The 20,518-nt window shown below is 51.8% G+C and overlaps 6 protein-coding genes across 6 annotated transcripts; 3 read left to right on the top strand and 3 right to left on the bottom strand.

Annotated features, from left to right (window-relative positions):
* Positions 1–1,103: 1,103 nt before the first annotated feature.
* PODANS_3_840 (uncharacterized protein) lies at positions 1,104–2,149 on the top strand (the record flags this gene model as incomplete). Its single annotated transcript, XM_001903309.1, has 2 exons — positions 1,104–1,705; positions 1,768–2,149. The coding sequence occupies 2 exons, from the start codon at positions 1,104–1,106 to the stop codon at positions 2,147–2,149; spliced, it is 984 nt and encodes a 327-aa protein (XP_001903344.1).
* Positions 2,150–2,466: 317 nt separating this feature from the next.
* Positions 2,467–3,996, bottom strand: PODANS_3_850 (uncharacterized protein; the record flags this gene model as incomplete). The annotated part of the gene is made up of 1 exon (XM_001903310.1): positions 2,467–3,996. The coding sequence occupies one exon, from the start codon at positions 3,994–3,996 to the stop codon at positions 2,467–2,469; it is 1,530 nt and encodes a 509-aa protein (XP_001903345.1).
* Positions 3,997–5,701: 1,705 nt separating this feature from the next.
* PODANS_3_860 (uncharacterized protein) lies at positions 5,702–6,325 on the top strand (the record flags this gene model as incomplete). The annotated part of the gene is made up of 1 exon (XM_001903311.1): positions 5,702–6,325. The coding sequence occupies one exon, from the start codon at positions 5,702–5,704 to the stop codon at positions 6,323–6,325; it is 624 nt and encodes a 207-aa protein (XP_001903346.1).
* A 136-nt stretch (positions 6,326–6,461) lies between these two features.
* On the top strand, positions 6,462–9,986 carry PODANS_3_870 (uncharacterized protein; the record flags this gene model as incomplete). The annotated part of the gene is made up of 1 exon (XM_001903312.1): positions 6,462–9,986. The coding sequence occupies one exon, from the start codon at positions 6,462–6,464 to the stop codon at positions 9,984–9,986; it is 3,525 nt and encodes a 1,174-aa protein (XP_001903347.1).
* Positions 9,987–11,108: 1,122 nt separating this feature from the next.
* Positions 11,109–12,379, bottom strand: PODANS_3_880 (uncharacterized protein; the record flags this gene model as incomplete). Its single annotated transcript, XM_001903313.1, has 2 exons — positions 11,109–12,255; positions 12,357–12,379. 2 exons carry the CDS (start codon positions 12,377–12,379, stop codon positions 11,109–11,111), a joined length of 1,170 nt encoding a protein of 389 aa, XP_001903348.1.
* Positions 12,380–13,552: 1,173 nt separating this feature from the next.
* On the bottom strand, positions 13,553–15,143 carry PODANS_3_890 (uncharacterized protein; the record flags this gene model as incomplete). The annotated part of the gene is made up of 2 exons (XM_001903314.1): positions 13,553–14,616; positions 14,669–15,143. The coding sequence occupies 2 exons, from the start codon at positions 15,141–15,143 to the stop codon at positions 13,553–13,555; spliced, it is 1,539 nt and encodes a 512-aa protein (XP_001903349.1).
* Positions 15,144–20,518: the final 5,375 nt, after the last annotated feature.

The following is a 20,518-nucleotide window of genomic DNA, read 5'->3' on the forward strand; positions in this document are numbered from 1 at the left end:
GCTGTGGCTTGAAGATTGTGGACCAATCGGTTGCGGGGGGACCAGACCCTGGCTGTGGCTAGTGCCCCTGGCTGTCTCATGTCGCAGAAAACGTCGGGCCAAAGCTGACGGTTGGTAGGGAAGTCCCCTTGAGAGAAACGGTACAATTTCAACCTGGAAGCTGGTCCTCGAGTTCAACAAACCGACCTCTTCCACTCGTGCGACTGACAACCATCAACAGGTCGACAAAGACTGGAATTCGGTCGTTTTAATATTCATCGCACACCCGGTGGCCGTCCAATGTCGACTTGATATGGCACAGCTACTTGTCGCTTGCCCTACCCCAGACCTGGTCGGGGCCCGTGCGTGGCCCGATGGCGGGGCGATGTGGAACAGGCGGTGCCGCACACCCTGGGCCTGGCGTCTCGAATTCGCAGACCTCCTCGACCACCTCCGACAGACATGGTTCCATCCACGTCGATCCGACACGAATCGCACAGGCGTCGCGCCCACCCCTTTCCCAAGAGAGCCTCAACATGGCACCATGTGCCAGCAGTGCCAGCAACTCGATATGCCTCTTCCTACCAAGCTGTACACACCTCCCTGCCCCTGATAATCTGCAAGCACCCGGCTTGCCATGTCTCCTTCCAGTTCTAGCTTTTGTCTGTACTCCGTATCTCTGTCGTTCTTTTATTTTTATTTTTATAGTCATTCCCTTAGCTCAACAGCCCACAGCTCAGGTCATTCTGGAAGATCCTGGCGGATCTTGATCTACGTTGCATTTTGATACCCACTTGGGCCTTCTGTCGTTTCTGCTCCCCTGCTACCCGTCGTTTAATCCCTTGTTCTCGCCCCTGCCTAGCCTCTGGCAGTTTTTCGCTTCTTCTCCTTTTCCCTTCTGTTTCCTCACCTACACTCTCTTTTGGTGATGATCTTTGGACTTGGTTAGGAGCCATCCACTGTGACTTCCTTGCCTTGACTGGGCCGGTCCCGCTTTCTGTTCACCCACTCTCTTTAACACTAATTTACAATTCTATCGACGAATACCCCGATCCGACTCGACGCCGGACAAACACACGCACGAAGCAATAATAATACTGGGACGACCAACACACAAACCGACAATGATTTGGCATAGGACATTGGTGGCTTCGCTCCTGGCGATGGGGGCCCAGGCTGGAATTGGCGACATGGTGGCCGAGGGCATGATGAGGGGGAGTCCATCCGTCGAGAGGAGGTTACAAGAAATCGCAAAGGCAAACATCTTGTCAAGAGGATACATGGAGATCAGGCAAGCACCGGGACTGTCAACGGGCATTGGCAGCAACACACCCGTGAATCCTGACGGGACCGTCGACATGGAGAGGTGGAATGAGGAAGTCAACCAAGCTTGCAGAGACTCGCTCGAAACTCTCAACGTGGCCTCGAACCCATCAGGCGCCTGCATCTGTTACAACCTCCCCGTCCTCAACAACGTCACAGGCACCTTCGAAGCCGACCTGAGGCTTTTCCAAATTAGCCCACCAACCGGTGACTTTCAGGGCATTCCGCAGGAGCAGATCAACGTTGCACTGAGTTACAACGGCGCGTCGGTCGCCGAGAAGGAGGGAGGCGCTGCTCGACAAGGCCCAGAACCAGCCGAGGAAGGGAGGCTGCGGCTACTCCGGTCGTTCCTGTTTGTTGGTCGGATCAACAATGATGCAATGGGAGGGGAGGAGATTCCCATGTAAGCAAGCACCAAAGCTCTTGTCACCTTTGCGATGTGCCCGATGCTGACTCTGCCAAAAGGGCCCAGCTGCAAGCTCTAGTCATGCCCATCGTCACGTTGTCCGCCGTCAACGCAGACGGCCAGACGGTGGCCACCAACGTGTCAGTGAACGAGGCCGCCTTCGTTTCTGGTGTCTTTTCGCAAGAGGTCGTCATGAGTACCTTCCGCCTAGCCGAACTTGCTGTGGAGGAAGAAGTTGCTCGTCTCAAGAACGGCACCACCGCTTTTGTCCTTCCCGGTGTGCAGCTGCTGATTTTCCCCATCGGTCTTATCATCACGAGCATTTGGCTGGTCATTGGTGTGGCTGCCTATGGCATGGGCACTTATGCGCGGTACAACTTCCGGGAGTCTCACAGAAGGATGGTGGCGAAGACACAGAAGGGGACCATGGCTCGTTTTTAAGCCATCGTTTCCCACTCTCCTTGATACCAGCTGCTCGCTTACACCCTGGGGGCAGCACTTTGTCTTTTTCTGCCTGTCTTTTCTTCGTCTTTCGTCATCCTCACCTTGGTATTTATTACTGCCATATAATGGGACTGAAGATGCTCAGCTCAGACCGTATATTTTCTGTACATACATATCCTCATAGCGCTTGAGTTATGGTGACATTTGTTACCAGCTGAACATAGAATTATCCCAAAGCAGCAGAACCACGTCTCCTTAGTAATGGTTATGCCCGCAAGCAACCTCTAGCTCTCTTCCCTTAGTTTACTTCCAACCTAAGCCCTACGCCGCACTCTCATCATGAAGTCTTGGTTGCACGCCACGCCCCCTCGATCAACATATTTGCCAGCCGAGACAACCTCAAAGTCAAACCTTCTCACAATCTCGGGCAAAACCTTGTACATCTCCATCATGGCAATTTCCTTCCCCAGACAAACTCTTGGTCCCATGCTGAACACGAAATTCGCCGCCTCCATCTCGGCTCGACGTTTCTCGTTGCCATTAAGCCACCTCTCGGGCTCGAAAGCCTCGGCGTCGGGGCCATACAACTCGGGATCACAACCCACGACGTATGGATGGCTGCACACCTCTGCTCCTTGAGGAACATGCACCCCGTCAATGACGGTGCCGCCCTTTTCGAGAATAATGCGGCCGAACAGATTCGGAGCAGGAGGGTTGACTCTCAGTCCCTCCTTGATGCAAGCAACAAAATACGGCAGATACTGTTTGGTCTCCTCATACAGCACCGGCGTAGACAGCAAACCCTTCTCATCTGCCACCTCGATCTCCTTTCTTGCCTTTTTCATACACTCGCCGTGCTCCAGCATCAATCTCAGCACCGCCCCGAGCCCGCTACCCGTTGTGTCTGCCCCGGCCTGGATCAAAAGCGTGGCGTGGGCCTCTTTTTGCGCCCTGGTCAACGGCTCGCCGTTCCCATCTCGTGCGTCAAGGGTATAGTCGAGGTAATCCCTCATTTTCCCCTCCCCCCCGATCCCTTGTTCTCGTTCTTGTTCCCGCTGGGCAACGGCAAGTTTGGCTTGTGAGGCCAAATACCCGCTTCCCGTCTTGTCATCCACCTTGGGCATGATCAAGCCCCTTATCCACGGCGATGAAAGAATCAGCTCCCGGAAGCTGTTGCACCTCGCGGCGAAGGCAAACATGGGGAGGGACTCGCGAAAGGCGGATAAAAGCCGGCGCTCGTCACGGTCGTGGGCGATGAAGCCCCATGGTTTGCCAAACACGAGGAGGGTCATGACATCGGCGGCGAACTGGGCGAGCTTCTCCCCCATTTGGAAGGGCTCATGGTCGGGTGGGAGGAGGGAGAGTTGGTTGACGAAGAAGGTGACGAGGTTGTCGATGCGGGGTTCCTGGAAGGTTTTGAGGTAGGAGACGCTCCAGTGAGCGCCGCCGAGGGATTTGCGGAGGGATTTGTGGTCTTCGGCGGGTATGGTGGAGAAGAGCGAGGTTGGGCCGAGGGCGCCGGTGCCGTAGAGGGAGCCCTTGTGGTTATGGGTTGGGGACCAGTAGATGGGTTTGAGGGAGGAGGCGTGGGGGAAGAAGAGGAGGGTGGGGGTGATGAGGATGGCGCGGGTGGAGGGGGGGTATTTCTTGGTGAGGTTGTGGAGGAATTCGGGCTCACGGCCGAGGAGGGAGAGGACGGCAAGGGGGAGGGAGGTTAGGCGGGTGTAGAATGGTGCTGGGAAGGAGGAGAGGGGGTGGAAGAAGAAGTTTGTGAGGATACGGCGGATGACCAGGCAGAGGAGGAGGGTTGGAGGGAGGAGGAGAAGTTGCGTGGGTGAAAGCATGGTGTTGATGCTCTACAGCCTCTGTGATTATGCCCGTAATACAAGCAGTGTATCGGATATGCACCGTCTCGATCGAGGGAAATAGAGAGGGTTGAGGTCTTCTCACAGACTATGAATACCAATCTACCACTGGGAGCAGAAGGACTTTCGCAGCCTGGGCGCCCACACCCATTTATTTACGACAACATACATTCCACATATTCATTCGAGTCTCAATTCTACTCGCACATCCCGGTTCAGATAGCTACTGGGGCTGGATCATTACAGAATGGAGGAGCGGCTTGGGGCCTTATTGGACGTCCCCTAGGAGGGACGCATATCTCCCGCACAACGGCCCGCCCATCACTGGTCAAGGACTCGGGAGTATTATCGAGTCAACCGGCGACATGTGGATGCTACCTGTACGACTTTGGGATGTTTCTCCTCGGGCTGGGACCTGATATGCATGTGAGCCCTTGTGCTACTTCCACGACACCAATATTTAAAGTGGCTTGCTGCGTCCGGTCACGAGAGGAACCATGTTTGCCAGCCTCGCCATCAACTAGATAGAATTGGACTCCTCGAAAAGGGGCAAAAAGGGGGCATTACATATGGGGGTTAGGGTCTTTTGGCCTTGGAGAAGGCAGGGTGCACTGGGGTGGAATGGGTAAAGATCAGGAGTCAATTTAAAACCTTAAGAAACGGCAATCCAAAGAGGTTCTGCTGGTCAATGTAATATCACTTCGTCTTGCGGATAGTTGCTGTTGGCCATTCCATCCACAGGTAAGCTTCAGCCAGAAAATAAGGTTTGCTAACAGTGGGGCCTACCCCACCTCGGTGCAACGGCTCCCGAAGCTCCAACAACTGTGAAACACTCTCCTCCAAACGCCCCGCCATCAGCAATCTCAAGCGCGTCACCGCGTCTTGGTGGTACCCGCTTTCCAGCAATATTTCGCCATGAGATGTCCAAAAGCATACGGCTTCCTCTGCGACACCGGATAACTTTCCTTCTCCCCTCCCCGGTTCTGCCATGAAATCGCGACCTCCTAGAGGCACGGAAAGATCGGGTCGGTCCCCAGTTGCAACCTACCTGGTACCTCGGATTCATATCCCGTCCTTTTGGCCCATTCCGTCGGGAATTTGGCATCTCTCTCTCCTTCTGTCAGTCATCAAAAGTCCGGCCAACAAACCCTCTATCTTCAGACATAGCACTTGCTGTCGTCCGATGCTTCCCTACGAGCCCTTGCAGTCCTCTGCTCGAACAATGACGGCACCATGTGGCAACCAGAAGTCTGGCGAGGTTGTGGCAACCCGGAGACAGGGTTTCCCAGCTTGAGCCATTGCGCATCTGCTGTTGCTGGTTACGTTGGCGCCTTTCGGCGTTTTGAATCGTCAACAGAGCGAAGGACCGCATGAACAGCATTCCCGGGACGAAAGGGGGCGATGCTCGAATCTCGCCCCTATCCGAGTCTCCAAGTGGAAGATCATCCCGCATTTTGTTTACCTGTTGGCTTCCCTGGACTTCCGTATTCCTTTTCAGTTTCCCGGTTTTGCCCCTCTTGGTGCTGAGGCTCACCATAAGCATCACCGTCCCAGCTGCTGCTATACCCCAAAGGTACACCAGCTTCCATTCTCATGCTTTACCATTACCCACGGCCGCCATCTGTGGCATCCTGACGGCGATTTCTCCTTTTTACAGTTTACCTTACAAAGATACCTGGGCACAATGGAATCCACCATGGATATTGCCCAACTGGTGGCTCAGATGCAGGATACACTGTCCACCATCCACACCACTCTCGCCTCTCTCAACACCGCCGAACACGATGCGAAGCTTGACGAGCTGGAAGCCAGGCGTGATAATACCATCAAACATTTGCTAGCCGCCTTTTCTGCCGAGTCCGAGGTCCTGCACCAAAAGAGACTGGCTCAGCGTGAAGAGATCGCCGAGCGCCGCAGGATCGAAGACGAGGAGCGGGAAAGACGGAGGCGCCAAGAAGATGAAGAGCTGGCAGAAAGAGACAAGCAAGAAGATGAAGCACGGGATGGCAGGCTTCTGCACGAGACAAATGAGGTGGAAGAGGAAACGGACCACCTTATGATTGAGATTGAGGAGGAAGCTCAGAGGGCCATTGATGAGGGGCAGAAGAAGTTGATGGGCCTGGAAGAACGGAGAAAGGTCCGCAACCCCTACCCAAGAGTATTATGTGTACCCCATGTGCTAACTGTCTCTCCAACAGGAGCTCAACCACCTCATCGAGGAGCAGCTGAGGGCACCAATCATCCCTTCTCCACCCAAGAGATCGAGGCGAGGCAGCAACCTGCCGCCAGCTGTGGCTACACCAAGTAAGCCACCGGAGCCTGTGGCCCCCGAATCTCTCAATAATGACGGTGCAAAGGCTCTTGAGCCCGAGGACATTTCTACGAGCAGACACGATGAGATCACCGAGACAGCCCACAAGTCGCCGACCATTCCGCAGGCGGACATGGTCAAAGAGTCGACTCTGAACACAGATGCCAACAGCCAGATGCAAGCCAGCCCCACCAATGATAGCAGACCGACATCTCGTCAGGACCGGCCTCTATTTGTCCAGCCGGTGATTTCGCGATCTGGGACCATCATCCACGCTGACCAGCTTGAGGAGACGGCACGTGCTCCTGTCGAGCCCATTGGTATTCCCAATGGAAACACCGATTCACCTGATCCTTTGGACAGCCCGAAGCCCGATGTAACCTGGTGGGAAAACAAGAGAAGAGAAGAGGCAGAGCGTGCCCTGCACCATCCAGCGACTCCAAGCCCCTCATCTTCACAAAACGAAGCCGAGGACACCGGAGCCCCATCACAGTTGCCAGCTGAACATGGAGTCAAAGATGCCGATCAGCCCAGCTCTTCCCAGGCAACACCTGGCGCGAGTCGCCAAGCCGTGGAGAGCGACGATGTGACCCAGCCCGCCGAAGAGACACCCGCGATGCCGCAGTTGGATATGGATCAGGCTTTGTCCAACGAGACAACACGTGGAAGGAGCCAAACAACTGTCGATGTTATCGCCGCGGTAACGAAAGCGGCCAGTGTCGTCTCTGACAGCGCATCCGAGTACGATTTGTCTACGGCCGACCATCCGACCGAAACAACCGTTGAAGGTGAAAAACCTCAGGCTTTACAGAATCTCAATGTGCCCGAACACGAACACGGTCCCGAGGAGGTGCCGTTGCCATTGAGCGCTACCGGTGACTCCTTCGACGCGGCAGGGGATATGTCCTTCGAGTCGGCGCATGAGCAGCCTGTCAGACTAGCATCTGCTATCTCCGATCATAGGCGGTCTCATGCCGGCGAGCACATCTCTTTTGCTGCCGATGAAGAACAAGAGAACACTCACAATGCTTCTTTTGAGCTCACCGAGGCCAGTGTTACTCCCGAACATCACGGCTCCAAACTCTCCGTCAACGGGGACGCCGCTTCCTCCGTCTCATCGTACCACAATCAGCCGAGTATTGAGTACCGCACGACATCAGACGAGCCGCCCGCAGTTGGAGTTCCAGAAGGTATGGACGACTCTTGTTCCTTGACTGATACCTCCGAGTATTGCCAACACGAGGAGGTCTCTGACAGGCACCACCCACACCGCCCTCCGCTCGTCCATTCAGAGTCGTACACGGGAGATGAGGGGGATGATGTCGATGTTGACATTCCGCTGCAACGAGTGCCTTCCCACCAACCGCCTAGAGAAGAGTTCGGGCATGAGGAGGTTGAAAACGATCAACATGCCGTCTCCGACCATGAAACAGACGTATGTCATGCTCTAGCGCCGGTCTCACAGGAACAAGAGCTGGATGAACACCCACACACCCCATCTCTCCAGGTAATCCGCGAGGATGAGGTCCTAGAGTCTACCGTCGAGGAAACGGTGGCTCCAGAACCACAGCAGCATGGAGCTGTAGGCCTTGGGACCGAAGACAGCGCTCACGCAGAAAAGTCCATTGTGGAACATGACTCCCACCACGGCAGCGAGCTCGGTCATGACGAAGACGTGCCAGCGCTGTCATCTTCCTCTGACCATGGTGACCATACCCATTCCTCCTACGACGACGGCTCACACCTTGAAGACGACTACGCCCAACCCGAACCCATCACGCCTAACCCCCTCATCCTGCAGCCCTTTCGGACCGGCGACGGCGGCGATCGAGGATCGCCTGTTCGTGACCGAGACGTACCGAAGCTCCCGGATGACGTCGGTCGACACGGAGAGGGAGATGCTGAGCCCGGTGTCAGTGGTGCTGGAGGACAACCTGGTGATCAGGCCCATCTCGGAGTACTTCGAGACGATGGCTATGTGGGAGGGGGAGCAGCGGAAGGAGCGGAGGAGAAGGCCGAGGAGTCATTAGTTCCTGGGGCAGAGCATGTCAGTGACGCTGCTCTACCGCCGGCCGGGCTGCAGAACGAAGAGGCTGCGGACGACCAGCTGCGTCGTGCTAGTCAAGTGTCGAATGAGTCGGTTGAGATGGACGCTGCGTATACGACTACAGTGAATGGGGAGGGCGAGCTGTTTGATGATGATGATGACGATGACGATGACGATGATGAGGGTGATGCGGAAAGCGATGTCAGTGACATTGAGGATGCTTATCTCAATGAGGAGGGTGTTGTCGATGCTGTCGTTGCGGCAATGGGACCTGAGCCTGAAGATCAAGAGCACACTGAAAAGGATGCTGCCGCAGTGAAGACCTCAGTGGATGAGGTTGCTGAGGCGCCTACCGAGGTACCTGCTGAGGCACCTGCTGAGCTTCAAGCTATTGTTGCAGCTGATGCTCCAGTTCATACTTCAACTGATATTCCCCTTGATACCGTCCTCGACCGTCCAGTTGGGCCAACTGTCGAAATGCCAGAACCAATGGCAGCACAGGTTGAGGCTGGGGCTCACATCCAGGTACCAGACGAGACGCCATTCGCGACACCAATGGAAGTGCCAGGTCAAGCTGAGCCTAAGGCCCAGGTGCTAAATACCATGGGAGATTCGGACGGCACACCCGCTGTCTCGGCTACCGTCCCACCAGTTGAGACTCCAGAGCCAGATCATCCCCGGACAAGCCCCAACTGGGTCAACGAGGCTGACGACTACTTTGCTGAACTGGATCAAAGACAAGAGACACCTAGACTTCAGTTCTTTGAGCAACAGCGAACCGATGTAAAAACTTCCTTAGCATCAGATTCACAGACAGCCAGCCAAGGACTCTCAGCCAGCATTCACAATCCTGATCGCCCTCAAACACCCGACCAAGACACAGAGCTTGCTTACCAGGAACACCGATCAACACATCTCCATAGCCAAGAGAAACAACAATCTTCGCCGCAGTCCGTCCGCAGCCAAAGCACCATCGATTCTGCGCCTCCATCGCCCGAACAACACACCATGACAGACACCCACGTCCCAGTCATCCGTGGCCTTGTCTCCACCCAGTCACCCAGCTACCAAACCGGCCGGCCACGGAACAACTCCCATCTCACCGAGTACGACAATCACCGCGACGAATCCGAGGACACCCCATTAGCTAAATGGCGGCACCGAGAATCCACCCTTTCCATGCCCGACCAACCACCTGTTGCCCCCCTTGATACCACTCACTCAAGCAAGCACTCCCACGCCAGCAGCGAATCCGGCGACCAAAAAGGCGGCAGCCTCTTCCAGCGCATGCGCAACGTATTTGAGCAACAATCCCACGCCTCCGACATCAACACCTCCCGCTCGTCCCACTCTCGCCCCATCAGCACCGACCGTCACAGCGGAGGGGGAGGCGGCGGGGGCGGTTCTGGACTCTGGGGTTCCGGCGGGCCTCTCTCCGGTCGTTTCGGCAAGTCCTGGTCTTCGTCATCGAACGAGCACCACCACCACAGGGACTACCACCACTCTCCCTACACCGAGGCGGGGCACTCCCCTGTTCGTGGCACCGAGGGCGATCATGATGCGTTGGACGAACGGAGTGGCTTGTTGGGCGGAAAGGAAGATCTAAATTGACCACACTCGGCCGAAGTCCTTAGTCCGGGGATTGAACAACTGCGGAAACCTTTTGAGGTTGAGGATCAGGATGAGAAAGCAGAAGAGAAAGACGAAATCACCTTCCCACTGCGAGCACCGATTGTGCTGAGGGATAATTTTGACAGGCTAAACGTCATCTCTGTCCAGGCGCAGGTCCCGGTTGATGATGTGCTTGACTCTTCTTCTTCTTCTTCTTCTTCTTCGTCGGTGGATCATCGGTTTTCGTGGGCGTCGTCGATCCCGTCGAGCTGTGTACCGCTTAGTGTTGTCACTACTGCTACCACGGCGGCTGAGACGGAGGAGGATGGAGAGGAAGATATTGTGGAGGTTGTTGCTGGTAAGAAGGGATTGGGGAGGAGGAGTTTGGTGCTTTCTCCTTCGTCTTCGGTGCGAAGGCAGAGGGGGAATGGCGAGGTGGAGAAGGGCTCCGAGTTGAGGTTGCCATGGTTGTGGGTGCAGGGTTGGAGAGCTAGGTTGCAGAAGGCGGGGGACGAGATTGAGAGGGTGAGGTGGGAGGGGAGATTGGAAAATCATGTTGTTAGGGGGCGTGAGGAGGGGAGGCAACGGAGGGAATGTCGAGAAGAGAGGGGGGAGGAGAGGCATGAGGTGGTTGTGAAGAGGCTGCCGGCAGGGATGTCGAAGGCGAGGAGGGGGGTCGTGGTTAATGTTGGGGAGTATGTGAGTGTTGTTGAAGTTGGGGGAGCACTGCCAAAGAAAGGGAGGAGGAAGAGTGTTCATTGGGCTTGACCCTAGGGGTACAACAACATCAGGTAGGTAACCTGTTCAGGAGCTTTGAGCTTCGTGATACACAGAATATTTTGTATAATTTGGAGACTACTGTCTTTAATCTTGTATTTGTTTCAGGCGCTATCTTCCGAGTCCCGTGACATGTCTGTGATGTCGATGGTCACCTCATATTCTGCGATAACAGGGCTCCCTATTTCGAGGATGCTGTTTTGTTTATGTTTCCTTATCCTCACAAGGGATAAGCCGACTGATAGCGCGCAATCCTCGTTGATCAACTTCGAGTCAAACATCCCCCCTTCCCACAAATGCTTTCTTGCCATTTCTCCTCCAAAAGCGACAAAGTCAGTCGTGTCTTCAGGGTTGGCCCTGTTCAGGATCTGATACATATCGAATGAATTGCTTGAACCAGTTATGATCCATGGACGGGGGCGCCATGGAAGAACCCAGGGAACCAACGGGGAGCCATTGATTGGTTGCTGAATAGAACCTACAAAGGAGCGAGATCGCTGATGGATGATCACCGCGGTGTCGGCGAAGCTGGACGAACAGCAGCCCAATGAACCAAGGCTTACCTTCTGTCATGAAACTGGCTGTGCTTGGGTCCCAGTACGCCGGCAGCCCATGATTGCAATCCACGTCCCAACTGTTTAGTTTTCCTCGAGTCGGATGAATAGCTCGAAACTCGTGATACCATCGATCTTCTTCGTGGGTGGAATCTTGCGTGATTCGCGTTGTGAACTGAAATGAATGTTCGAAGCGGTCTGCAATTGTATCGTGACGAATGCTATCCACCGCCTTTTGAACACATATGGCAAGCCGTCCAGAAACATCTCCTGGACGGCGGAAAAGGCGTCTGACTATAGCCTTTTCATGTGCTTCGTGTCTCACGTAGCCCCTCGCTGTTTTGATGAGGCGTATAGCCACCTCGTGAGCCTCATGCTGACCATCGAGGGTGCATTGGAGAGGCACGAGATAGTCGCCCTTTTGTTCGTCCAGTTCTAGGTAAGTCTGGAACTCGATGCCCTGGTTTGTAACCGAAAACGAGTGTGACCTGAACAGGTCCTGCCTTGTTTCCAGATTATTGCAGCTAGCGAACTGGGAGGGATGCGTGGCAAATGCCCCATGCCACTGTCCGTAGAGGTTGGGGTTGGCCATCCACGCAAAGAGATAGAGGTCATTGTTCGACATTGCGATCGCTTCTTGCAGTCGGAGAAAGGCTTTCTCGCCTTCACCATAAATCATGGGAAGATTGACATCAAAGATTCCCATGAGGCAGTACGCAGTGTCCTCGATCCGTGTTGTCTCGCGTTTCGCAGCCCAGCTCGTCCGCCGTCCAACAGGGATAGTTGATAGACACTGGGGGTCCTCCAAAACCCCGATACCAATAAGGGTGACACTCGCCAGTTGCTCGGGAATCTCGTGCTTTTCCGTTCGGAAGCTCCACTTGCAATCATAGAACTTCACATTGTGTGGGGCGATCAGTTCTTGTAAAGTCCAGCCTCTTGTAAATCAACGGCAACGCGGTAGGTGGTGAACGAGTTTCGCTGCGGTGATGCTTGACCCGGTTTGTTCAGATTCGGCTGGAAGGTCGCTGAAGTATACATACCAAACGCGCGAATCTCCATACACCAGCGGAACATCGAGTTGATGGCTTCAGAGAGCTCTGCACTGCTGGATTTGTCAGTGCAGCAATGTGTCAACCCAAGCGTATCGCAGGTCTTCAGCTGAGGCCAGCTCGCAGGTGCGTTGAATCTTGTGCCAGCCAAGTCTTGACCTAGCGGTGTCAAGGTCTTTCATGTCCTCGAATGTGGCCTCTCCGTCTTCCCAGGTGCGGGACAAGATCGCATACTCCTTGTACATGTCGCGAGAGCCGACATTTTCCAACTCGTAGGTTTGCGTGTTGATGAGATACATTATTGAGATGTTCTCGCGGATCCGTACGATACTGCAAGGCAAGAGTCGAAAACGGAGAGCGGGGTGGGGAGCTACCAACAACATCCAAGCCGGTACCTTAGGCCGCCAAAACAAGCGGCCTATGTGACCTGTGACATCCAATAGCTATTAGCCATAACCATGACGCCACTCATCCTCACAGCATTTGCCTTTTGTACTTTTGCGAGAAACCCCTTACCGCGATTGTACCTGCCAAACATGACAGAATTTGACTGCAGAGTCTTCATCCCCCTGAACCCCTTAAGTGGAGTCTTTGGCTTCCCTCCCGAATAGTTGGCCCAGCAACAAGCAAACGACAAGCGCTGTAACTCACGAGGAAGACGGTGAACTGCTCATACTGTGTAAGCACCCAGGAAACAGGCTTTCGAACCATCATCTGATTTTTGTTTGATGCGCTCGAGCGGGATCGTCCGGGCCAGAGCGGTCGGCAGGAGATGTCTCAGGACAGGATGGGGAATCGAATGAAATGTCTCACATAACCGTCAGCTCGGCGCGGAGAATGTTTTAGATGGTCTTGTGACCTGATAATAGATGGAGAAATTGGATCCGCGATCGGGATCATCATCCACTACGTTGGCCCGGGGTGGCGGCTGGCATACGCTCTTGTACAATTACCTATCATGAGGCTCAAGGGTCAAATCTGAGCCCCTTCGCGATATGAATTGAGAGATAATTCGCTTTGAGGTACTCAAACTACAGCTCTATGTTCAACGCCGCTATGAGAACAAATGATGAAACGTAGGTAGATAATAGTTACGACTGTAGTGTATCCTTGAGAAACCGAACCCAAACCATGATGAACGCCCAGACATGTGAGAGAAAAAGTTAGTCAGCAAAGAAACGGCTCATTTCCGGTTGAAAAGCTTGAACCCCCCTGGGACGCCTCTTTGGAACAGTCCCTCGGGATCGTACTTGATACTTGTCTCCTGCAGCGCCCTCTTGTTCTCCTCTCCGTAGCACTCGATAACGTCTTGATGAGTCCAGGCATGGTTCATGGATACGAAAGGCACCAGCTTGTTCCTCCTTTGAGCCTCCCTCCTCATGTAGCTTGTCGCATTGCTCATGTACTTGAGGATGGCAGCATCGTCAGACTTCTTGTTCCAGTAGGTCGATACCATGATGTTGATGAGCGGTCCGTCTGAGGGGTCGAGACCGAGTGAATTACCGCCGTGGCGGACTGTTTGCCGGAGAGTATTGACCGAGTAGGGCTGGAATGTGAGAGAAGACATGAGTCCGGAGCATGCCTTGACGCTCTCAAGGGAGTTGGTGAAGATTTCAGTCGCCTCAAAGAGCGTGGGCGCGTCGGCCTTGACTGTCACGTTCATGTAGGCGCATCTAACGGCAGAGTTAGTCTGTGGTCTCGGGCGAGTGAGAGGTATGATGACGTACCGAACGTTGCCTTTTGATTCTGCTGGCTGCTCTGACACCGCCTCTCTGAGCGTCATCAACCTGACCGAGTTCAACTGCTCGATTTGAGGGTGCCTATCTGCCCACGGTTTGAGCACCTCAGGCATGCTCTCGGTGGCGTCCGCTCCAGTGTAAGACAGCTGGCTCTGGCAGGCAAACTGAGCAAACTGGGAAGAGTAACCGATGCTCAACTGAACGTGGGCGTTTGGGTCGGCGGCATCCTTTTTCCGGAGCTCTGACAGGAGGGCACCGACGTGATATGGCCAGCTAGAGAGGAAATAGAAAACACTGCCGCCCCAGAATTTCCCGGGCTGAGGGAATGTCCTGAAATCAAAACGTGTGACAACCCCAAAGTTGTTGCCACCTCCGCGGAGGGAAATCCACAAGTCGCTGTTCTCATGCTCGTTGGCATTGACAATCTCTCCGGAGGCGAGGACAACCTCGTAGTTGAGAACATTGTCGCAGACAAACCCTTCGCGGGAGGAGAAGAACGAGACACCGCCTATACCCGTGTTAGAGCTTTGATCAGAGATTTCGCAAAGGGCGCAACATACCAGTCAAAGACAATCCACCAACACCACCAGAGGCAGAACGAACACCCGTGACACCCAGTCCTGTGCCGTCCAGCTTGTCGTAGACCGCGCCCCATCGAGCACCTGCGCCAACTGAAACAACTGTTTGTTTCCCGTTCTTCTGGAGCTCAACTGAATTAAGGAGACCGAGGTCCAGTGTAATGCCGCCCTCAATGTTGGCGACACCTGGGAGTGGTTGCTGTCCGCCGCTGCGGATGGCAAATCGGACCGTGGCTTCTTCGCCATGCTCGCCAAGGGAAAACGGCCTCATAATCTTGACGAACTTGGCAACCTGTTTCCTGCTTTCGGGTCGGAAAATAGCGGCGGGTCTGATATCGCTCTCCATGGCGGAGAGGTACGACCCGTTGAGCGCCTCATACTCCCTCTCCCCCTCAAAGAAGAGGTTTGAGGCGGGAAGGCTGTTCCTGAGAGCCTTGATCACTTGCTCAAAGCCCATGATGTTGGTATTATCTGTTAGCCGCAAGACGAAAGTTGTAAGTCGATGCTAAGCTTTCTGTGGGTTGCTGATGAGACGATGGAGATCAACTGCGGGGACTTTGATGGCAGCCAGGAGAACGTACATATAGTACAGAGATGATGGTCTTAAACCGGCCATTTGCGAGGCGATCACCTCTGCGCCAAATGTCAGTACTTTGCATGGCTGAGACTAAGGCAGGTCCGGTACAGCCGGCGGAGGTTCCGGGCGACACACATTGGACTGACCTACGGGAGAATGTTGTGATCTCCGTTCCCGTCTCAGATATGGGGAACGCGCCGAGACACAACTGCGGCACAGCCTTATCAACGATTGTACTTTTGTAGCCTTTTCGTCCATCGGTCCGACTTCTTGGCTTTGGGGATTGCCAGGTAAGTGGTTGTTTTCTCAGTGAAATCATGTTGTCGGTCAAGGTATGTGTGTGAGCAGCGCGAATTCACAGCGCTAGTGCCTGACATGCACTGCAAAGATCGTTTTGGGGCTGACCCGAGACAAGCGTAACATTAGGTTCCGGGTTGCTGGATCAGGTATTTCTGGAAAGGATGGAAGGGTGACACTGCAGGAGCTGTACCGTGTTTATACTGTACGTCTCCGTCTTGCACCTGTCTGTGAAGCTGACAGGTGTGCCCCAATCACTCAAAGTCATACCTATCTTATTGAAGTTGCTCGTCGATATGAGAAATTGCTGTCGGCAACCAGCACAGACGATTAGGATCACTTCGACCAGCTCAACTTGCTAGCCTGGAGTTTATCTGTGGCGTCCATCTTACCACAATTCATTCACCACACTATTCTGTCTCAAAATTGCTCAGATACCTACCTAGAAGACGACAAGGTGGTGTGGGGAAGCAACATGTAACATCTACATACTCAGGAACCCGATGACAGCCGGTGATCCGGTTCCTGATGTCGGTTTACCAGGAGCACCAGATGTGAGACATACACATCCGGGTGGCCCGGCTCTAATGGAATGCAGTCAGACTATCACGACATACAGAGCTCCAGCCTACACCGCAGAGGGGCCCACAGATAGCACTTTAGCCATCTTCCATCGCCAGTCATGGCTTCTCACCTAACCCAAGTCTTGGAAACGAGCCACAGAAAGGAAAAACTGTGCAAATCTGTCAGACCCCTCATGAGGTTGGAAGAATATGGGTCGTCTTGCGCGACGGTACCCGAAGATTCCGCGACCAACGGTCCCCTGAGATTCATCCTTAATCCTTCACACAAGATTGTGTAGGAAAACAGGTAGGATAAGGAATCACATCACCCCGAGTAAGCTCCTCGGGCTCCGACGGCTTCAGCTCCAACCACCGTCTCCTTTTCTACCTTAGTCTACAAGCCTAGCAGGACTCGGCGCCTGCACTTGATGTAGATACTAAATTGATATGCCGAATAGTAGCTACCTATCAGGAGCAATCCGCCAAAGCCGATTTGGCCAGTCCCACTGGAACTGTGCCATCAGAGCTGCCTGCCGCGATGACTCCTTGACCAGATATTCTTGTAGCTGTAATTAGCCTACCAGTTCCCGATTAGGACCCCGGGGTACGACAACAACTGTGCCGCTGAGGGATCTTCGGTGTCAACGCGAGACAAATTCCCTATTGTACAGACTAAATCAGGCGATGCACGTGTTTCTTTCAGCCAATGCGGAAGGTAACACTGATCCATCCGGGTCTGCGGAGATCAGATAAAGCTTCCATGCCTTCCATGGAAGACCTGGAGGTTGCGCCACAGCTGGCCGGTTGTTCTACATTGCAACCCTGTCTTCGAGGCTCCGGTTAAGGTAGGTAAGATTCTGACTGGCGTGTGGGAAACAAGGCCTCATCGCGCTCGGGGAGTGCTAAAGGCACGCAACAGGCGGCCTTTCGGAGACGGAATGCTGGGCGGGCACTTGCGCCTCCCAGGTTCTTGGCGTTGCAGCCTCTTAAAGTGAGCCAGATCCCGCTCCAGATTCTCTCGCCAAGTTCGATCACAGTCGGCCTTTCTTTCCAGATGCCTCATCGGTGCCAATGACTGGACGCCTATCTGTGGGACAAGTAGCATTGCGTGAGATTGACACATCGCTTATCTCTGATGGCTACTCACCACCCGGATATTCCGGCTTTCTGACCATGATTTGAACAAAAGCCTGATCGGCGTTGAGTGATAAGAAACTGGAACGGGCCTACTTGCTTCTTCGCTTTCGAAATGGGACGACTTTTGACGGATGCTGCACAGGTGTTGCCACCTCATGATGCTACAGTGACGTGAGACGTTACCTGTACTTTCCCCATGTCTTTTTTTTTTTGGCGGGAGGGGGCCACCAATCACCTCAAATTAAGTTCACTTCAACCCGGTTTAACTACCTATCAAACTCCTGCACTCATTCTATTCTCATGGCCTAGCAGCATAGTAAGTCACGTGGCTTGAGCCTACCTAGGTACCTAAGAATGATATGCGTAAGCCCTGTATTTTCTAGTCTCAGTATGACTCGTTGAGCCGTTGCAATGCTTGATAAGGACAGTGTAAGGAACTCAAACCGCAACAGCAAAAGATATTCGATTCAGTCTGTCCTCGAAGCCCAAGGTGTGTCGATGCAAAGAATCAGGTACAGTTTTTGCCTCTGTTCATCATTACACCCTTCTTCAAATAATATCTGGCTCACAGAGACTCGCAGTCCCTATCGCAAGCTCAATTTTCACACGATGGAAATGTGACCGATGCGATATTATCTATGACAGATGATTGACTAGGTATTGAAACAAATATACCTACATTGATGGATGGAGCATATTGAATGCTGTGAACGCAAAACTGGCAAGGTGAGCACAAAGCTGAATGCCCTGGTAGAGAGCTGGGTAACTACTAGTTGGAGAAGGAAAATACAACGTGGGGTTCAGGTAAGCATCTGGACCACGGCCTTGCAATATTATGTACTGTTTATTCACAGTGACTGGAAGTAAGGAGCAGGGGCATAACGTATATTATAAGCGAGTGACCCATATAAGCGAGTGACCCACTTCCTTCGTAATATAATACCTTCGTACTTAATAACAATTTCCTTAACTATCTAAGATGCCTTCTAATTTAAATGAAGCCCACATAATTTTAGCCCTCTAAGCACTTTAAAACGACAAGAATCTAAGCGAACGAGCCGCAGCTAAGATCTATGGAGTCGATCGTAAGACTCTAGGGCGTCGGCGCGCTGGCCGGCTTGCACGACGCGATACTACGCCTAAATCGAAAAAACTTACTTAATCCGAAGAGGAGGCTATTGTTTAATACGTTATTAAGCTATATACGCGAGCTTTTCTACCAAGATTACGTAGTGTGGAAGATATAGTGTCACAACCCTGGTACAGGACGGTTGTGGGGCCACGGGAATAAGGGGCCAATCGGGAGAACGTATAGGGGAGCCAATCACAGTGAAGGCAGAGTGATCAGTGTGATCAGGGCACTGAGCAGACTGAGCCGAGGTGATCAGTGGCCTTGGGAGACTGATCACGGCTTGGCACAAGGACTATATATACGGAGGAACTGGCTGGTGTAGATAGACAGTTCCGCAGTATGCAATTCAAGCTTGTATTCACGGCATCTTGTGTTTACATCGAGACATCTTGTTGTGCACTGTTTAGCTGCACCGAACTAATTGTCAGAAGTTACCTTTAACCCGTATCCCTTTTAAAGGTTCTGTACAGGAGTTCGTCACATATAGCTAACTAACTACTACGCGTACGCGACGCGCCTCCTGTTAGCAAGCTCTAGGTATATAATTTTGTTAAACGCTAGCTATAATTCCGTACGCGTTTTACACGTAAATACGACTATTAGAGAGCTAAGTACGAAGATCTAAAGGTTATTACCGAGTAATTTACGTTCGTACGGAATATTAAAGTTAAGTACGGTATTATAAATAACAATATTTATAACTTTAACGAGATTAAGTTTATAATAAGTATTATCTTTGCGGGTATAGTAATTATAACTTTAGATGGTTTTAGTAAGGTAAAATTAGTTTAGTTTAATAACCGCAAATAAGTAACTATAATTTAGGAAGTTAATACCCTCAGCTAGGCTATCCATTTTTTTATTATTTTAGCCGCGTAATACTACCTTATTAATTAATATACTAAGTATAATTTATTATTTATTTAATATATTATAATTACCGATAATAATTAAACTATTAATACGGTAGGCCTAAATTAAATTAAATACTTTAATTACTATATAGCGTCCCGTATAAAGGGTAAATACCGGTTATTAATCTTCGACAGTTATAAAAGTTATTACTCGACCGAATTCGAGCGTTATTATTAGTAAAATAATATTATTACGCTTTATATACTTTTATATTCCTTTTACCTCCTTTAACTACTCGATATTAATTATTTTAGGCCATTAAAATAAACGTACGGTCGTTAAATCAAAGACTTAATACGTATATATATTAATTATATAAATAAATTCAAGTTCTTTTATACTTTCCGCGAAGCTTTTTTTACTTTTATAATAGAAAAGAATATATAGGGTAGCTTTACGGGTACTAGCCTTATACCGTATAATCTAGAGAGGGTACTTTCTAAGCTAAATATAAAGCTTTATACGCTAATACTTTTAAATTTACGGCCCGATACTATATAACTTTAGGTCTCCTAAATACTATATAACCCTCGAGAAGTTACTTTATAATTAACGTTTATTAAAACTTATATTATTAATTATTAAAATAGCTTCCCGACTTTAATATTGGTTACGGTAGATTAATTTATTAAAGGTATAACAGCTATAATGCACTAAGTAGCTTTCCTTCGTGTAAAGGTCTTTTCGCTCCGTAAAGCTAATGAGGCACTAAGTAAGCGCCGGAGAGCTAAAAAAAAATACGTGTGAAGCTTGGAGGGTCACTTACTATACAAGAGGCACAGGATCTACTGGATCAGAAGGCCGTGGATAAGGAGGAAGTGCAAGAAACGTAGCCGGATAGTAGTAATGCAGGGGGAGATCGTGCGAGGGTTCGGTGCTGTGGTGTGTGCGGCAAGCCTAGCTATAACGCGCGCACTTGCCAGGAGGCTGGGGAATCATCTGATTCAGCCGTTTCTAATATAATTGTAGTTGCTTCCTAGTGTTGTTGCAGTATAATTGAGGATAGTTTATTACGGTGTGGTGGGAAGTGGGTCACTCGCTTATATGGGTCACTCGCGTATAATATACGTTAAGGACCATACACAAAAAACCGCACTTCGGTCTCTCAACAACTAAATTAAGGAGATGTGCAACCCGCTTTCGACTCAATGAATTCTTTTGCTTAGGTAAACCAAGAGATTGCCCTCAATCATGTAGGATTGGCTGTAATC

This window comes from Podospora anserina, chromosome 3 (assembly GCF_000226545.1).
Source record: "Podospora anserina S mat+ genomic DNA chromosome 3, supercontig 1".
Lineage (NCBI taxonomy): Eukaryota > Fungi > Ascomycota > Sordariomycetes > Sordariales > Podosporaceae > Podospora > Podospora anserina.